The following is a 17,037-nucleotide window of genomic DNA, read 5'->3' as shown; positions in this document are numbered from 1 at the left end:
AGTCATGACAAGTTTTGACAGGAAAAAGCAGTACTGTCTTGTTTCTTTAATGAAGCTTTCGAGTTTTTTTAGGTACTTAAGAGAAAATGTAGTTTGTATACAGCAGACACAGTTGCTTTTAAGATGGGGGATTACTTACAGTATGGGAAATGTCTAACCTGAAGGGTTGCAAGCACTTCAGCGGCAAGTCTTTAGAATTTAAAATTAACTTTGAAAAGGATATAGAATGGAAAGGAAACAAAAGCAATGTATTTCAATGGGTTTAATGCAGATTATTTTGTGGGTGTAGGTAGGATTAGTCACCTGCGTATCATATGAGATATGCATGAGAAGCAGTTCTGCAGAAGAATATTTGGACGGTTCTTTTTTTATATTTTGTTTTATACCATACAGAGTATGATGCAGTGTCATGCTGTTGAAAGGGGTATAGAAAGCAGATGTTCCAGTTGTTAATTATGGTATTTGTAAGATACTTGAAAAGGTTCTCTCACCTTGGTCACTGCTGTAAGGCATTAGCTGGAGTAAGGCATTAGTGTCCAGTTTGGGTATAGCACTGCATGAAAGAGAAAGACAGACAAAAAAGTCTAAGTAGAGAAAGAATCTGACTGTAATACTTGAAGGGCAGTAATGATCAAGGTGTGGCCAAGGAACGTACATCTGATTTCTGCACCTATTTCTACATTTTCATCTACAAATTTTGGCAGATTTATTTTGCTTGTATGATTAATGTGTGTCCAATACTGAAAATTAAAAATTGAGTAGGTAAATTACTGTGACTTATAGGCTAGAACATAAATCCTGTGCATATGAGTGTAATAATACTGCAGTGTCATGGAGAATGGTGTACTTTCAAGGGAATGTTTTTTTATTGTGGATTTTTTCTCTGAGAATATTGTGAACAACCCATCTGAAAGCTGTCGTGTCATATCTTGATTGTAAAGCCCTGTTATCTTACATGCCTTCTTGCATATAAGATCATCTTACTTTTTTTCTGCAGTCCTTCAGTTTAATAATAAGAACTGTTTGGATCTGTGGGGAAGAGGAAGATAGAGAAGGGAAAGAAATAGAAATGAACCCTTCTGCCATTAAAAGTGCTATGTATGTTTATTTAGATAAATGAGGAAAGGCATCATCCTCATGAGGTAATTAAAAATGTTGAAAAATAATGACTTTACTTATGTTGTCACTACTTGACAAAATGAACAAAACGGAGGCAGGCTAGAAAAGACAGCATTTACAGAGATCCTTGCCTTTGTAGCTGTTATAGGAAAGGTGAAATCTCAAAACATAAAATTAGATTTTGCAGAAGTTTTTAGTCGGTGTTGATGATAAACTCAATTACTTTGCCTTTATTAGCTTTGAGGTTTAGAACACTGAAACAAAAACGTTGATTTTGATGATTAAGAAGTATTTCTAAAAACAATTTATGGACTTCAGCAGCAACAAATACTTTAATGATTATTTTATGAGGAGAAAAAAAATGGTTGTGTTTATGTTGGAGCTGCCTTTCCTTTGTCTGAATTTTGATTTGGTTAATGGAATTTACTTTTTCCAGCCATACTTTGTGTTTCAAATTTTTAAATGTTTTCTTTTGTTTTGGCAGAGAACTAGTTGTTGTCTGATGGCAGACTTGGCTTTTCTGTGCAGTGGAATGCCAGAAGCACAGCCTCACTTTGTACCTTCTAATAATAATTTAACATAAGCACTATAATTGTTGTATTTACCTTCATTTTATAATCTGGAAAAATGTAGTTATAGATTACATGAGTTTAGAAGGCAAACATCAGTTTGAGCGCACAATAAAAAGAGAAACAACACTAATTACATTAAAAAAATAAATAACCAAGGTGGTTCTGGAACTACATATTGACAAATCTGTGCTTATGAAGATGCAACCTAGAATTTGACAGCAAAATAACAACTTAAAATTCATATGGTTTTATGCCAAATCAAGAGGGGATTTTTGGTAATTTTTATGTCTTCAGGGTACTGCTGGTAATACTTAATTACTCAGTAGCCTTACTATCATCTTTCTCTGCATCCTAATTCTAATCTTGCCCTTTTTTTGTGCTGTCTTAAATAAGAGAATGGTTTCTGTGGGTGAAGGACTTGTGTCTGGTCAAGTTTTTCAGTGCTGACATCCAGTTAGAGACATCAGAGATGGTTATGGTCTAGGTACTGCGTGCCATCAAACTTCAGGCTTCTATCATGTAGTCAACTAAATAGTAGTGGGATCTTAGCTTTGGATGATTGATGGTGTTGGTAGACTGGAATGAATTGTTGTGTTCCTGCCAGGTATTGAGCAAAGTGACCTTAAAAGATCCAGCCAAATAAAGTTTCTAAATATCAATTGCAAAACTGTGTTTGGATTCTTAAAAGTGGCTTTTATAACACTTAGATCTTGTAGTTGTGACTGCTTTGGGGGAGAGGGGAAGAATTAATATCGGTAACACAAACGGTCCATTGCCTACGTATATCTATGTGATAGTTTCTTACACGTCTGTTTTAGTATTGGAGGCATTACTGATTCTCAACTACTTCCCAATTCATTAGTTGATCAAAATATGTACTAAGTTGCTGTACAGTTAAATTACCACTTCATTAGTTGTGTTGTGAATGCTGAGAGCTGGTCTTAGTTAATTCTTGTCTGGCTTTTTATAAAAAGCAGAGGACTGTAATCTGTCACATAATCAGCTTGATTACACAGAGGCCACATCAACTGTTTGCTCTATGTCTTAAAAGTGTTAGTAGTGGAAGTCTGCATTAAAAATTAAACAACTTGAAATTTTCAGCTTTTATAACCAAAAGTTGAGTAAAGCAACGCTGTTGCTTAGTAATTTTGATTTGGTTTGCTTTGTTTTGTAATATTGTGTCTTGTTTTCAAAACAGATACTAGTATTCTTAGTGCTTTGGACTGCTACTGAGCCATGAGTTAGTGTCTCGAAAATAACCTCACAACTGCGTATTTTTTATTAATGATAACTTAAGTTAGAGCTCAGGGCTGTGCACGTTGTATGATGGTTGTTTTCTTCTCATTGTGCAGTGCTTTGTGTTTATTAATGTTGAAATTCACCTGGCGTCATATCCTACTACCACAGAGAAAAAAGAGCTATAGATTTTGGTGTCATCTAGAACTATATCATCATCACCAATTACCACCTTGCTGTCCAGTCCTTTGCCTTAAAATTTGTGATATGCAGTGCAAACCGATATCCAGTGATAACTAATCCATTAGAAGAGAGACCATTGTGTTTATACCCTTCTTTCATGTTTTAGTATGTGAGAAAGGATTCTTCTTTCTTCTTGTGCCTTAACAATTCTGTTTCTTTAAGAACCTGTGATGAGGGATCTTGCCAAAGCTATTTTCTTCATCTTTCAGAGAAATCTAATAGCTGTGGGTGGGACATCTTCTGTCTACCGGAAGTATCATCTTCACCCTAGAGCTCCCAGGGTTCTCATGAGGCTACAAATTCTAGTCTCTGTTATAGCTTATATGAGTTTGCTCATAAGGGTCTATATAACTCCTAGGATTTCATGTGATTACTTGTTTTAAAAATATTGTGTGATGTTTTATTGTTTTCCATTCTTCTGGTAGAGGTGTTCATTTAAAACATGTTGGCAGTTCTGGATTTTGGCTCTTGTAGTGAATACTCGCTGATCCCAGTGGGTTTTGTTGTCACTGCCTTTTCTATTGTAATATGAGTTTGAGAAACTTGCTTAGATTTGTATTTGAACAAGAACTTTAGTTTGGAAAACCCCTGAATGTCTGCTGTAGAGATTTAGTTTAGAAATAATGAAAAAAAAACCACACAAAAACCCAAAACCCAAACAAAACCCCCCCAACAAAACCCAAAGGAAACCAACTTCCATAGTACAACTTTTTTTTTTTTAATCGATCCTTTTGCATCTCAGTATTTTGGCATTCTTTGTCACCTGTCAGGATTCTTCCATCTGTTTTGAAATGTCTTTATTATTAGCTTTTATCAAATTAATCCTCCAGAATATTTTCTTCAGTCTTTCTTTTGAATTCTTTTTTTTTGGTTGTTGGTATCGTTACCCTCTCTTTTTCCTTTGAAAAATGTTCATTATTTTTTGATTTTAAATACAAAATTCACTACCTCCTTACTGTTTTGTCTAAGCCATCAGTAATAATGTCTGTGGAGTAAAGTTCTCTGGGAAGTCACAAAAACATGAAACCATGTTTATTTAATTATGAAATAATAATTCCTCACAGTTTGATTATAATTTTTTATTATATCTTAACTTTCTGATTTGTCCTGAGCTTTTGACCTTTCTTAAACTTGATTACCAACTCGTTCTCTCAAAGATTCTGTATATAACTACATGGCAAAGAGAGAGCTCAATACCTTTTTAATCTTCACAATAAAAGGATAGTATTTGGACACTGAAGCAGAATAGCATTCTCAGTTTGACTCAGACGTTCCTAGCCTTACATACATGGTGGTGAAATAAGTGATTTCTGTGTCTGCTTTTCGATGTGATTGATGATTATTGTTGCATTATGGAACTTGGTTGGTTACTTCCAGTGGAGAAAGTTATGCTTTCTGTCTCCTGGGTCAATGCAGGACTGAAGAAGTAGAAATACAGTCATGAGTGAGATGAGCAAAAGTTCCTTCTAGACTGATGCTAAGCGGTGTTTTATTTGGCAGAAAATTCTGTTTGCTTTCATCCTTTCAATCTACTTTATTCCCTACTTCCTAACAAGTGCTTCAAATTTTGCCATCTTTAATATGAAAAATTTATACTTAGATAATTTTTGAATGTAAACCACCTGTCATTTATTTTATTAGTATTTATCAGTAGCTTTTGCAATTGTTTTAAAATTTAAAACTTAATGACTGTTTACTTATGTAAGCCTTGAGGGTAATTACCTTTACATATATTCAGTGCTGCTAATGCAATTTAAAACTTTATCATAAATAAGACCATAAAAGTGTAGATGTACAATTTTTTAAAACCTACCATGTGCAGATCTGACATCTTAATTCATAGCTTTTATCCCATCCTTCAGTGATTTCTCACCCTGTTTAGAGATGCCAGTGAAGAGCTGAACATTACATCACTCAATGAATTTGAGTTTTTTGAGCTTTTTGAAAGCATAAGGAAGTAAGTTCAACAGCTGCAGAGTCCTTTCAGAGAGTGCTCTGCCTAGGAATTTGTCAATTCAGGTGAGGCTTTTCCACATGTATTTCTTCTTTTCCACTCTTTGGCTTGGAAAAGAACAGTAGGTGTCCTGACACCAGCGTCTTGTAGAACTGTATGATCAGACATTCTCCAGTTTCTGGGATTTCTGACTCTGGTTCAGGGCTTTGCAAGTGATTATTTTGTGATCTTCTGTTGGGAACTGAAATTATAAAGGAAGGTTAGTTCTGGTTTTTAGTTTTGTTTACTTAGTTTAGAGAAAGCATTTTGGAAGGAGCAGATGGAGAGTGTGAGGTTTGTGATGGTGGCATTACTGGAGATGTGTAATTTGGCTGTAAAGGTGCTATAAGTTTTATGTTTGGTTCGAGGACAAAGTTTTTCCTGTTTTCTCTGTTGGGAAGTGCTCGTGAAAGATGTGCGCCAGTCTCATAGTTTTAAACCTTTTTGTGTTAAAAAGAAAAAATTGCATTCCCAGCAGTAGGAATTTTATAGAAGAAAATAGACTTGAAAAGAGCACACATCACACCGTGTATCACACTATGGGAGGTGCTACTGTACAGACCACACTAACACAACTGTTAAAATGTGCCTTAAAATTCATGTTCTGCGTGCAAGAACTTGATGAACAGTGTGCTGAAAACTTGCTTCTGATACTTAATGTAATTTTAGAGAGGCTGGAGAGGAAAAAATCCAATATAATACATGTTTCAGTAATTAAAAGGAGAAGTGTGGTGTGTGGGTCTAGGGAGGTGTGAGATAGAATCATGGACTGTCGGGCTAACCTAATAATAGACTTACAGGTTCTCTTTGCATGTCAAATGTATGAAAGATTAATTCTAAAACTATCACTGTTTAGTCAAGCTTTTGTATGAAAATGGTCCTTGTCTTTGGAAATGGATGAGAGGCTGGGTTGGTAAAGGCAACTAAAAAATCATGACAGAAATACAGACTTTGAAGCCCTTGAAGTATTGCAGGGAGTGCCGGGATGTCCTCTGCCTTTGACCCCTCGCAGAAAACTCCTTACCACCAAATCCTGTCTCAGGACCTACTGACCCAGGGATAAGGCAGCTCTCCTCTTCTGTAGTGTTGTAGGAGAGGGGGAAAACACTGATCGTTAGGGAGAGCAGTTCCCATCCAGGTCATTTGCCTCTATAGTGTTGGTAAGAGGGGAAGGAACTGGCTCTGCAGCAATATCAGGTAGGCTGGATGGGGGAGCAGGAGATTCCTGGGGGAGAAGCACAGTGGGTGGTTGTGTTGGGCCTCATCGCCAGCTACCAGACTTGTATTGCTTATGCAGTGAAATAATATTTGTAGTGTTTGGTATTGCATATGCTTAGGACTGCAGTGCTCCTAAATTATTGGTCTTTATCCCATTTGTAATACAAGTTTCAGGTAGAAGTAACCCAGGAATAAGCTAATGCATTGATCTTGTTTAAGACTGCACTTTTAGGTTTTGTTTTCTTTTTGTTTTTTTCTTTTCCTTTTCCTTGGCTCCAAGTGTTAGCTGTGCTTTTCTTAGGTCACGATTTTACTAATAAAATAGATTTTACTGCTAGATAATTAACTAGTTTTGCTTCCTCACATTTAAAAAAAGAGGGGGGGAGCAGCAATGAGAGTCATTCTGCTTTTATTATGTAATGTAAAAAAACCCTACCTTTTTTGTTTATTTTGTTCTAAAAATACATTAGCTTTCTTAGCTCATGTTTTCATTGAAAGTCAGGTGTCACAGGCATCTGAGAGAGGATTAGGCCTTAAATTTTGTCAGCTAAACATCTGAGGACATGAGTTTGAGAATGCATATTTTATGAGTTCCTCTCTGGGGTTTCAGCTTGACCTGGGTTGGAGGCTACACTTAAGTAAGTGGTGGGTTCCCAGGAGTGAAAAGTTAGGTAGTTGGGGATGCAAGTTTAACTGCCTGGGGAACTGAGGTGATGTGGCTATGCACCAGTTTTAGAAATGTCAGTAATATTTTAAAGGTAGACTTGTACCGTGGTGTCTGTTCATTTAAAAGCTTACCTAGTTGTAACCAAAATTCTGTATTTCTCAGTATGCTTTCTGGATGGTTCAAGTAGGTTCTTGCTAGCATAAGTCCACTTAAAACTAAGTGGGTTTTTAACAGTGATATAATACAGCACGTTCTGTTATTTTAATATTTTGCTTTTGCATCTTCAAGGAGTAAAATTGGGAAACAGTTTAGATTAAGTTCCTGTAAGGCAATTATAAAACTAGTTTGACCATACTAGAAAGAATGGCTATGGATGGTTCACTGTCAAAATCCGAAGCTACATGAAAACATGTTCTAGGTCATGTTTGATTTGATACTGTGATTAAACACCTGGATGATGGAGCATGAAGTGCTAAGCTCAAACACGAGATAAAGCTCCTTAGAACTGCAAAGCTGTGAGTGCTCAGGTCAGAGTTCAAAGTGTTGTTAACAAATTGAAAAGTGATAGGAAAACAAAAATGCAGTATATAGCAATAATAATCAGTGAAAGTACAAAATACTGAGGAAGATACACCAAATGTGCAAGGTAAGAACAAGATGTAGGAAGTAAGTCTTGAAATGCAATTGCAAAAAAAAAAAAAAGGCATTTCTTTGTGTGAGAATATTAATAGTAAAATTGCCAAGAATATCACTTGAATCTACATTTGTCATTCCTTACAGACGTTTGCTGAGTGGATAAAGGAACAGTTGGCCCTAATTTTTGCCATTTAGTTCTTTAAATAAAAGCACAGAAGCTGAAGGGAAAAACAGTGCCAGTTGCCTTCTCAGTGTTGTTATGCAGGTTAAAGGATATGGAAAAACCTTCTTGAAAATCTGATTTTCATATTTAGCATAATAATATCTTAAAACGGGGTTGTTTTTCCTTTTTAAACAGCTCTAATGATAGCCTCTTAATAAAATTTGTAACATTGTAGTGTAATTTCTTTATACAACTGAAATTCAGCAAAACGTTTTGAAACCCTATTAAGAGAACTCCCAGGTTTTTAAAGTAACTGGTACAGGAGGATACGGTTCTTCTGTTATGGAACAATACTGGCACCCAGTGGTGGTCTCGTACTAGTGCATTCTTTTAAGTTGCCCGATGCTGTATTGTTTGAATTGTTCTCTCTTATTGTGGTGTTACCAAGTATGAGAAATTTGAGAGCTTTTGGCGATTTTTTTCTTTCAAAACCTTACCTTTTTTATGACATGATTGTATAAATCTGCTTCTGTTGCGAAGTAATGGAATGAACACTCTGATTTTTGCATATGCACATTGAAAATAGCTATATAAAATTTACTGTAGTACTCGCATGTTGTTTTGTGTGGCTGGCACTGAATCAGAAGTGGTAGTGCAGTTTATATTTGCTGCCAGTGTCACAGTGATTCTCTGAAGAGCTGTGAATCTGAAATGCATACATTTTATGAAGCATATTTATTGATATTAATTTCCCTTATTTACTTCTTTCCTTAAAGAAAGCTTCTGCTTAATAAAATGTTAATTCTAGAGATGATAGGAGAAAATTACAGAGGATTTATAGAAAAATTGTAATGCGGGATAGAAAAAGGATGGAAGTTTAAAGGTTTGTGTTTGTGCATGAACTGTTAATTATAATTAGAGAAAACATGCTTTTCAAGAAAGCTGCTCATGAAAAATAACTGTAAGAAAGTTATTTACCTGGTGGATTTAATTATAGAATAAGGCTCTGATTTTAAACCTTTTCAAGTGTGTGTGTGTATACAGGTGCATGTTTGTCTGCAGATCAGGTGTTTGATCTAGCAGTGTAGAACAGACAAGAAATGCGTCTTCCTTTGATACCACTGGTTTCTTCAGTGTTTTAGGCAGAGATGGTAATAGAGTAGCAGTCCAGAAGTCTGTCTGTTTAGGCCATGTCAGGTGTAATTTGTTCTTTATGAAGTAAAGCAGAACATAAAGCGAGATAAATAGAGGCACAGATGAGATTGGTACTACAGTTATATTCCTTAGCAATGGGAAATACCAAAAAGGAGAATGTGCACACCTATAATGTGCAAAAATGATTTTTAAACTGATCTCATACTTGATGTGAAGGAGCAGTGGGAAAACAGCTCTGCCTGTCACTCATGTAATACTTTTTTCTGTGTATTACAAAGGAAGAATTACTGGAATCTGTTTTTTGTAGAAGTTGAATAAGAACATTTTGACAGAAAAATTGTAGATTTGGATTTATATGTGAATGGTTAACACAGAACGTGCTGATTCATTACTAATGGCTTTGTTTTAATGTTTCTTTTGAAGGTAAGAATGCAGGTACTTTCTAGGAGATGCTTTTCTGACAAAAGCTGTTGCTAAGAGGATTGTACTGCTACGTGTCTCACATGAGTGGAACTGGAGTGAGGGGGAGGACTAGCTGAGATATCCCTCAGGTTTCTGCAAGCATAATGCGAAGGAATTGCAGTAGAAACATTTATTTTCCTCTCTCTTCTGATTTTCTTTCTCTCGAGAATGCTCCACAAATAACCATCTCAACCACTTGTGGCAGCTTTATGCCCATTTGGTTGTAAACTGTGATTTTATTTCTTTTTTCTTTTAATTTGTATTAATGTTCCAAGGCTACAGAATCCCTGTGTGACTCATGCAGCACTGCTTACTAAAATTCCCCTGAAATCATTGCAATTCTCTTCATGACTTCAAAATGTAACTTTTAAGGTTGTTTTAAAATGTGCATGAAAGAAGTCTAGTGAGTACTTTATTTCTTGAAAACTAAAGTTTCTTGCAGTGTATGTTAATCTAGTTACCAGTCCTCATAGTGGAGGATTCAGTGTGGTGGTGGGGTGTGTGTATGGTGGGGCTTTTTTTTTTTTTTTTTTTGGTATGGGTTTTTTTTGGTTTTGTTTTTGTGGGGTTTTTTTGGGGTGTTTTTTTTTTTGGTGGTGGTTTTAAACTTTCTTAAAGAAATCTGTTTATTTATTTCCTCAAAAACATAAACATCTCTTTAATATTTAGTATTATCTGCATTGTATACTAAGGAAATAATTTATGTCATTGCTGTCAGTGTAAGATGTCAGTGGTCAGCCACTGGCTTGCCTTGGACTTCTAGAAGAGCTTTGTGGAGCTTGGCTGCTGCTCACTCTAGGCTTCTCACCCATTTATTTTATCTTCTATTTATTTGCACCTTCACTTTAAGCACAAGTGCATAATTCTGAAATGTTTTGTTTATGGAAGGACAAAGGGAAGTTTGTTGATTGTGGCAGCAGTATTTTTGTGCTATGTTATCCCCAGTACCCCCTTCCTTTATAAAGAAAAGGTGGGGATAGCGTGGGATGCAGGTGTGGAGGGCAAGCATTGACAGACACTGTTTATATGGCACTGCCAGGTACATCTTGGGAATTGGGAGTTCGTGAGCACTTCCAGCAGTGTGATCACTCTGTAGTTCACCTTTTGTTATCTAGGGTTGTAACAGGTCAGAGATATTTTGCAAAGTGGGCAGAACAGGTAATGCAGAAGATGGGAGGCGCTTGAATGAGTTTAGTAGAGACACAGAGCTGCAGGGCTGTTTTCTTTGACTCCAGAGCAGGTTTTTACTGTCTTTGGTTTTGTTCAGGGTCAGATTTTTATTTTTCTTGACCTAATACTGAGAACGAAAAAATCGAGTGGCCTTATGCTATAAAGGTCCCACCTTGGGCATATCACATGCCCTTATTAAGAGCAAGAAAAGGGGACTCGTGTTTCCTTCAGAGTCTAGAAAAAAGTTTGGACTTAATAATCTTTATGTTGTGCAGGGAGGATTATGCCATTTGAAGAGGTAGCTTTGTCTGTTTTAACTCCCTTTTCCTATGTAAATTTTTCTGTATAAATATATTTATTTTAAAATAAATTTTATAAAAATACTGATTTTTATTTTCTTAAATAATTTGTGGACCTGTAGGAGGAAATATTCAAACCTGAATAGTAGTTATTGTAGGAGATGGTACAGACAATGAGGAGAAAATAGATTTATTTTAAATAAGAACATTCTGTAAGGTTGTAGAGAATCTAAACATGTATTTGGAGTACTTGTTGCTGTATGAAGTAGTCTGTGTAAGAATGTTATTAGGGCAAAGTGGAAAGGAGTAGCTTGACATACACTGGTTCCAAGCTTCTGTTAAAAAAGGAGAAATCTGTGCTTTGACTAATTCTGGTGTATAATGTTTTTTGTTTGCAGTTTGTTCCCTGGCCAGTTTCTGATTGTTTCTTATGAAACCTGTGGTTTTGTGTCCTGTTGCATAGAAGCAACACCTGACCCATTACTGGAAAGCTCGTTTTTTGTTCTGTTGAAGTACTTCAGCAAAACTTTGCTGTCAGAGTTGTTCATTTGATCTTTTTTCTTGAAAGTAATTTTGGTGCTGATCTTTTGCATTTAAGTAATTTATGCTTTCATGTGATAAGCATCTTTAAAAACCAAACCAACCAACCTCAAACTATAAAATATTCCCCCTACATTAATGTTGACAGATTTTGCTTTTTTGAAAACTATTTTAATAACTAAGTAAATCAGTTTTTTTGCTGAAAAGCTTTGATGTTTGCTTAAATCAAACTAACAGATGTCACCAACAGTATTTCATGATTGGTGCCTCAGTGAGGTTGGCAGAGATTTTGGTCAGGTGGGCAATGTTTTTGCTAAGTGTTATTGCTTAAGTTAGCACAAGTCAAAAACTGCTGGTCTTTTCCAGTGAGTTTCTCTTTATCCTTGTGTCTCAGAAGCTTTCCAAAGTAATGAGACAAACTAAACAGAAAATTTATATATAGATTTATATATAAGAAGTTATAAACTGAAAATTTTGACTCGAGCAGAGTGGGATTTTGACAGCCGTGAGTCAGTCTTCATTTTGAGGTTAGAAAGTAAAACATGAGTCAGCAGTGAATTTTGTAATAGCAGAATTTATCTTGTCCTATATAAAGTTTAATTCTAGGTCAGATTCTTGTCTATTCATTCTTTAAAAACATTTTTATTTGCTGGAAAATGATAGTGCTTATGTCAAAGTACTAGGCTAAGTAACTCTGCAAGAGAAGTACAGTTCTGCTAACTTCAGTAGAATGAAGAATGACTTCATTTACGTTTGGAACAGAAGAGGAGGAAACCTTCCACAACTTACCCAACAGTCTAAATCTCAGTTTATGGATATTGTACTCCCCATAACCCCTGCTATTAAACTTATGCTCAGTTTTATGCTGAAGATGACAGAAGGTAAACGTGTAGAGTTTATGATATTGCTCTTTCTAGGAAGTCTGTTGGTGTAATTAAGCCACAGTTGAAGCCTCAAGAGCAGGATAGTGTCTGTTGGTTGTATCTGTTTCCTGGCACAGAGTGGGAATGCTGTTCTACTTTACCTTCTGACTCCAGCTAATGAGATCTTAATTCACAGTAGTTGGATAAATCTGCATAGATCCTAGTACTTGAGCTCAGAGTTGCTCAGCTGGGAAATCCTATATTCCCATGCAAGCTACCAAGTCTCACCACTTTATTACTCTCAGGCATCTGCCTTTTATATAAAAAATAGAAGTGTTTCTTCTTATGCTTTTATAAATGCATTTTCTTGCCATTCAGTTCATCTGAGTTGTTTTTTTTCTTTTCTTTTTGGTGATGGTAGCTAGTGACTCGGGATTTGCTAGGTGCCAGTGTCCAATTTGACCAGTTATATCCCATCAAGTGTCTGGGTTAGAGCACAACTGTGATCATTAATTAGTCTGGGAACACTGGGAGGACTTGAGGTGGTAATGTTAAAGTCACCTGGGCTAGAATCAAAAAGATCTGTAAAGTATACTTTCCTTCAAGTGTTTTGCCTTGTTTATATGTTATTTTCTTTTAAAAGAAGTATTTCTTGAAGCACCCATGAATATTTATTTTTAGTATTTCTTAATGTATATTACTCTTTGGTTTTTAAATCATTCTTTTACTGTTTGGGGAATGGTGATTTCTTGGTAGGTAGTTATTTAAATGTTATTTGAGGAAGTACTGTGTTTCAGACTGAGTATCTAGCAAATATCAACTATTTAGTGGTTGCTGTGATGTTCGTAAATAAAATGAAGAGCTGTGCAGAGAAGGCAGGTTGCCAGCTACATAAAAATGAAAACTGGGACTGCAAATAGAATATATAAGGCTAAATGAACAACAAATGTCACAATTTCTGACCACTCAAGTTAAAATTATCCTTTTTTAAAGTGTTTTTTTTGGAGGTTAGAATAGGTCAGCCCTTTAAAATGGATTCAGGTAATCAATTCAGAAATTACTTAGTTTTCAGATGAAAAATTTATAGTTACAGAATTTTTGCAGAAAGATACTGATTCTGGACTACCACCATCAGGCTCACAAATAGCCTTTCCAATTGTGGTCGTGAAGGAGATTAGTATTTTTATTTCATCTTTTTCACTATATTTAACTATTCATACACTGGAATGCACTTATATTTTTATCAGTTTCTTTGTAGCCCAGGCAAGCAAAATACATTTTCATGGCACAGTGTTGTGTGTCCCAGCCCTTGAAGAATTAACCGTACAATCTTGGGCTTTAGAAATAGATATGGTTGTGTTTTGAGTGGGTTGGGAGTTGGTGGTTTTTTGGGTTTGTTTTTGTTTGTTTGTTTGTTTTGCTTTTTTTCCCCTTGCAAATGCATGAGTGAAAGTATGCCACTTGTCAAGTGAAGGTCAAATGGTTGATTTTGAAACCAGGTTCCTATGATTTGACAGGATGGGCATGGGGAGCTTAGTGTTACCCTATTCGTGATGGCTGTTGTTACTTTGTAAGTAGAACTTGTTTTTCTTGCTTGCATTTAAAAAAAATTCTTTTGTTTAGAAATTATGGAAGAGGAAGTCTGTCTTAGCCTCATCTCAGTGTAAGGAAACTGATTACATAAAGTAATTTTCCAAGTATTTTTACATCTATGCTTCACCAGCAGAAAAGATAGGAACTAAAGACAATCTCATGTACAGAAAAAATGTCTTTCTAATTGATACATCTTGTGATATTCTAATTTTTTTTTCTTTCACAGGTATCTTTCAGATGAAGGAATTGAAGCTTGCTTAAGTTCATCTGAAAAAGTTAATACAAATGATATAATCCTAGTTGCCCTTAATGTAAGTTATGATAGTGAAAGTTTTTTTCTGACAAATCATGCTAAAATGATATAACTAATGACTTAAGTATAGGTTTGTTTGTCTAACTAAGCATACTGTTTTCTGTGTGATTTATGTAAAGGACAGAGTACCTATCTTTCTCCTTGCCTGTATGAATTGTGAGTTTTATTTTCAAAGTCTGAAACCTGTAGGAGAAATATTAACAGATTTTGCAGTAGGAGAATATTTTTTGTTTTATAAAATGTAAAACTAAAGTCAAAGTACAAGCTGTAATACAATTGGAAATGCTATGTATTGACAGGAGTATGAAATTGTAGTACAAAATATGTTTGTTGAGATGAATCCTTACTTAGTTTAACTTCTGGACAGGATACTCCTTAAAGCACATTCAAACTGTACATCCTGTTGAATACATATTTAAGTATCAACAGGTTTCTTGCTTTACTGTAGGAGTATGGATTAGTAGTCGTTATTCCTGCCACCAAATTAACACAGGAATATACAAGATAGAGAAACATCTTCGAAGCAATAAACCATAATACTTTTAAGTATGTGAGAAAAATGTGCATGTGAATTCCTATTTTTCAGAATTCTAGTATATACAATGTTGGTAAACTTTAGTAAGTCTGCCGCCTTTCTTAATCTGTGTATTTGTTATTTGTTTTTATGTATTTTATCAAATCCATACTTAGATGTTTTAAAGCTTAAATGCACTATATATGGTTTAATGTAAACTTTGTGCTTTGTAATAACTGTAGTTTCAAGGGGAAAAAATCAATGTAATAGAGTGCTTAAGAGACAAGTGTTCTTTCTTAATGAAATTGTGTGAGAGGGGATTATTTTGTCCATCCTTTCATTTATTCTTTAAAGCATATGTTCAGTCACTCACATGTATGCAGGCACCAATCCATATAAGGAATTGGAAAAGAATTAAAGCAAAATTATAATGCAAAGATGCAAAGAATGTAATACAAAACATGCAGAGGGGGTAAGCATTTGGTTTCTGGACTATATTAGCATGCCTGTATATATGAGAATATATAAAGCATTGCTGCTTTATAAAAAACCCAAATAAATACTTCCAAGTTGCTAGGTATTACCCTGCATGTAATAATGTGCTGGAACAAGTACTGACATGATCATTTGTGACTATTTTGTTATTTCTGACTTGTTTGATAGATAATAAAAATGTTAACACAAGCACTCCAAAGCCCGATTTAATTCTTTATCACTGTTTTTGTCATTAAGTGGGTTGATTTTATGCGCAGAAGATTAACTTGTCTGTTGAGTACGTGGGGAATAGCAGTGTGTCTTTAATGGCAGGATAACAGTGAATTTATATTTGACTTCTTACAAATTCACAAATCCTTCCTTGACTGCTAGAGCCATGTTTTGGGCAGAAGAAATCAAGAAGTCATATGAACTTTTTTACCTTTTTTTTTGTGTGTGTGTGTATGAATTGGTTAAATAAGTATGAAATCAACATAAATGTACCTTTAGTCCTTCAAATGTTTTTATTTTGTGTAAGATCTTACAGAGAATTTGTAAAAGTTGTGTCCCCTTCCTGCTGCTCTGACTGCAAAGCACATTTTTGTAGACTTTACCAAGGGCAAGTCCTGCCTGACCATCCCAGTGTCCTTCTGTGAGGGAGTGACTGCATCAGTGAACAAGGGAAGGGATACTGAAGTCATCTATCTGGACTTCTGTAAAGCCTTTGACACAGTCACTCAGAACATCCTTCTCTGCAAATTGGAGAGAGATGGATTTGATGAGTGGACTGTTAAATGCATAAGACATTGATTGGACAGTCACATCAGGAGGGTATTGGTCAGTGACTCAGATGGACATCAGTGACAAGTGGTGTCCCTCAGGGGTCCATACTGGGGCCAGTGTTATTTAATATCTTCATTAATGACGTAGACTGAATGCGCCCTCAGCAGATTTGCAGGTGACACCAAGAAGAGTGGTGGGGTTGACACTCCTGAAGGATGGGATGCCATCCAGAGAGACCTGGACAAGGTCCAGAAGTGGGCCTACATGAATCACTGAGGTTTAACAAGACCAAGTGCAAGGGGCTGCACTGGGGTCAGGGCAACCCCCAACACCAATACAAGCTGACAGATGAACAGATCAAAAGCAGCTCTGCTGCCTGTGGATGAGAGGCTGAGCATGAGACAGCAGTGTGTGCTTGTGGCCCAGAAAGCCAATTGTGTCCTAGGCTGCATAAAAAGGAGTGTGACAGCAGGTTGAGGGAGGCGATTCTGCCCCTCTTCCGCACTGTCATGAGACCACACCTGGAGTACTGCATCCAGCTCTGGGGTCCCCAGCACAGGAAGGACATTGACCACTTGGTGCGAGTACAGAGAAGTGCCACTAAGCTGATCAAACCTCTCCTATGAAAGAAGCCTCAGAGGACTGAGAATGTTCAGCCTGCAAAAGAGAAGGCTTTGGAGTCACCTGGTTGTGGCCTTCCAGTACCTTCTTGTAAGGGAAATTACAAGAAGGATGGAGAGAGACTTTTTGCAAGGACAGTTAGTGACAGAGCAAGAGGGAATGTCTGCAAACTGAAAGTAGGTTTAGATTAGATATTAGGAAGAAATTCTTTACTCTGAGGGTGGTGAGGCACTGGAACAGGTTTCCCAGAGAAGTTGTGGATGCCCCATCCCTGAAAGTATTTAAAGCTGGGTTGGATGGGGCTCTTAGCAATCTGGTCTAGTGGAAGGTGTCCCTGCCCACAACAAGGGAGTTGGAACCTAGCTGATCTTTAAGGTTCCTTTCAACCCAAACCATTCTGTGA

At 36.2% G+C, this 17,037-nt stretch overlaps 1 protein-coding gene across 4 annotated transcripts in view; it reads left to right on the top strand.

Moving 5' to 3' along the window:
- Positions 1-17,037, top strand: part of TDRD3 (tudor domain containing 3) — a 98,337-nt gene that overhangs the window by 28,361 nt on the left and 52,939 nt on the right. For 2 of the 4 annotated variants that reach the window (XM_027750588.2, XM_039381541.1), the window contains one exon: positions 14,156-14,240. The exons of 1 other annotated variant lie outside the window; for it this stretch is intronic. In XM_027750588.2, the coding sequence (XP_027606389.2) occupies positions 14,156-14,240 (85 nt within the window). Of the gene's footprint in view, positions 1-14,155; positions 14,241-17,037 lie in introns of those variants that run through there. One more of the 4 variants, XM_027750589.2, reaches the window with a different exon arrangement.

The sequence above is a fragment of the Pipra filicauda genome, unplaced genomic scaffold (assembly GCF_003945595.2).
Source record: "Pipra filicauda isolate LSUMZ 115617 unplaced genomic scaffold, ASM394559v2 scaffold22_size4397567_pilon, whole genome shotgun sequence".
Lineage (NCBI taxonomy): Eukaryota > Metazoa > Chordata > Aves > Passeriformes > Pipridae > Pipra > Pipra filicauda.
This window is presented reverse-complemented; position numbering and strand designations above follow the sequence as displayed.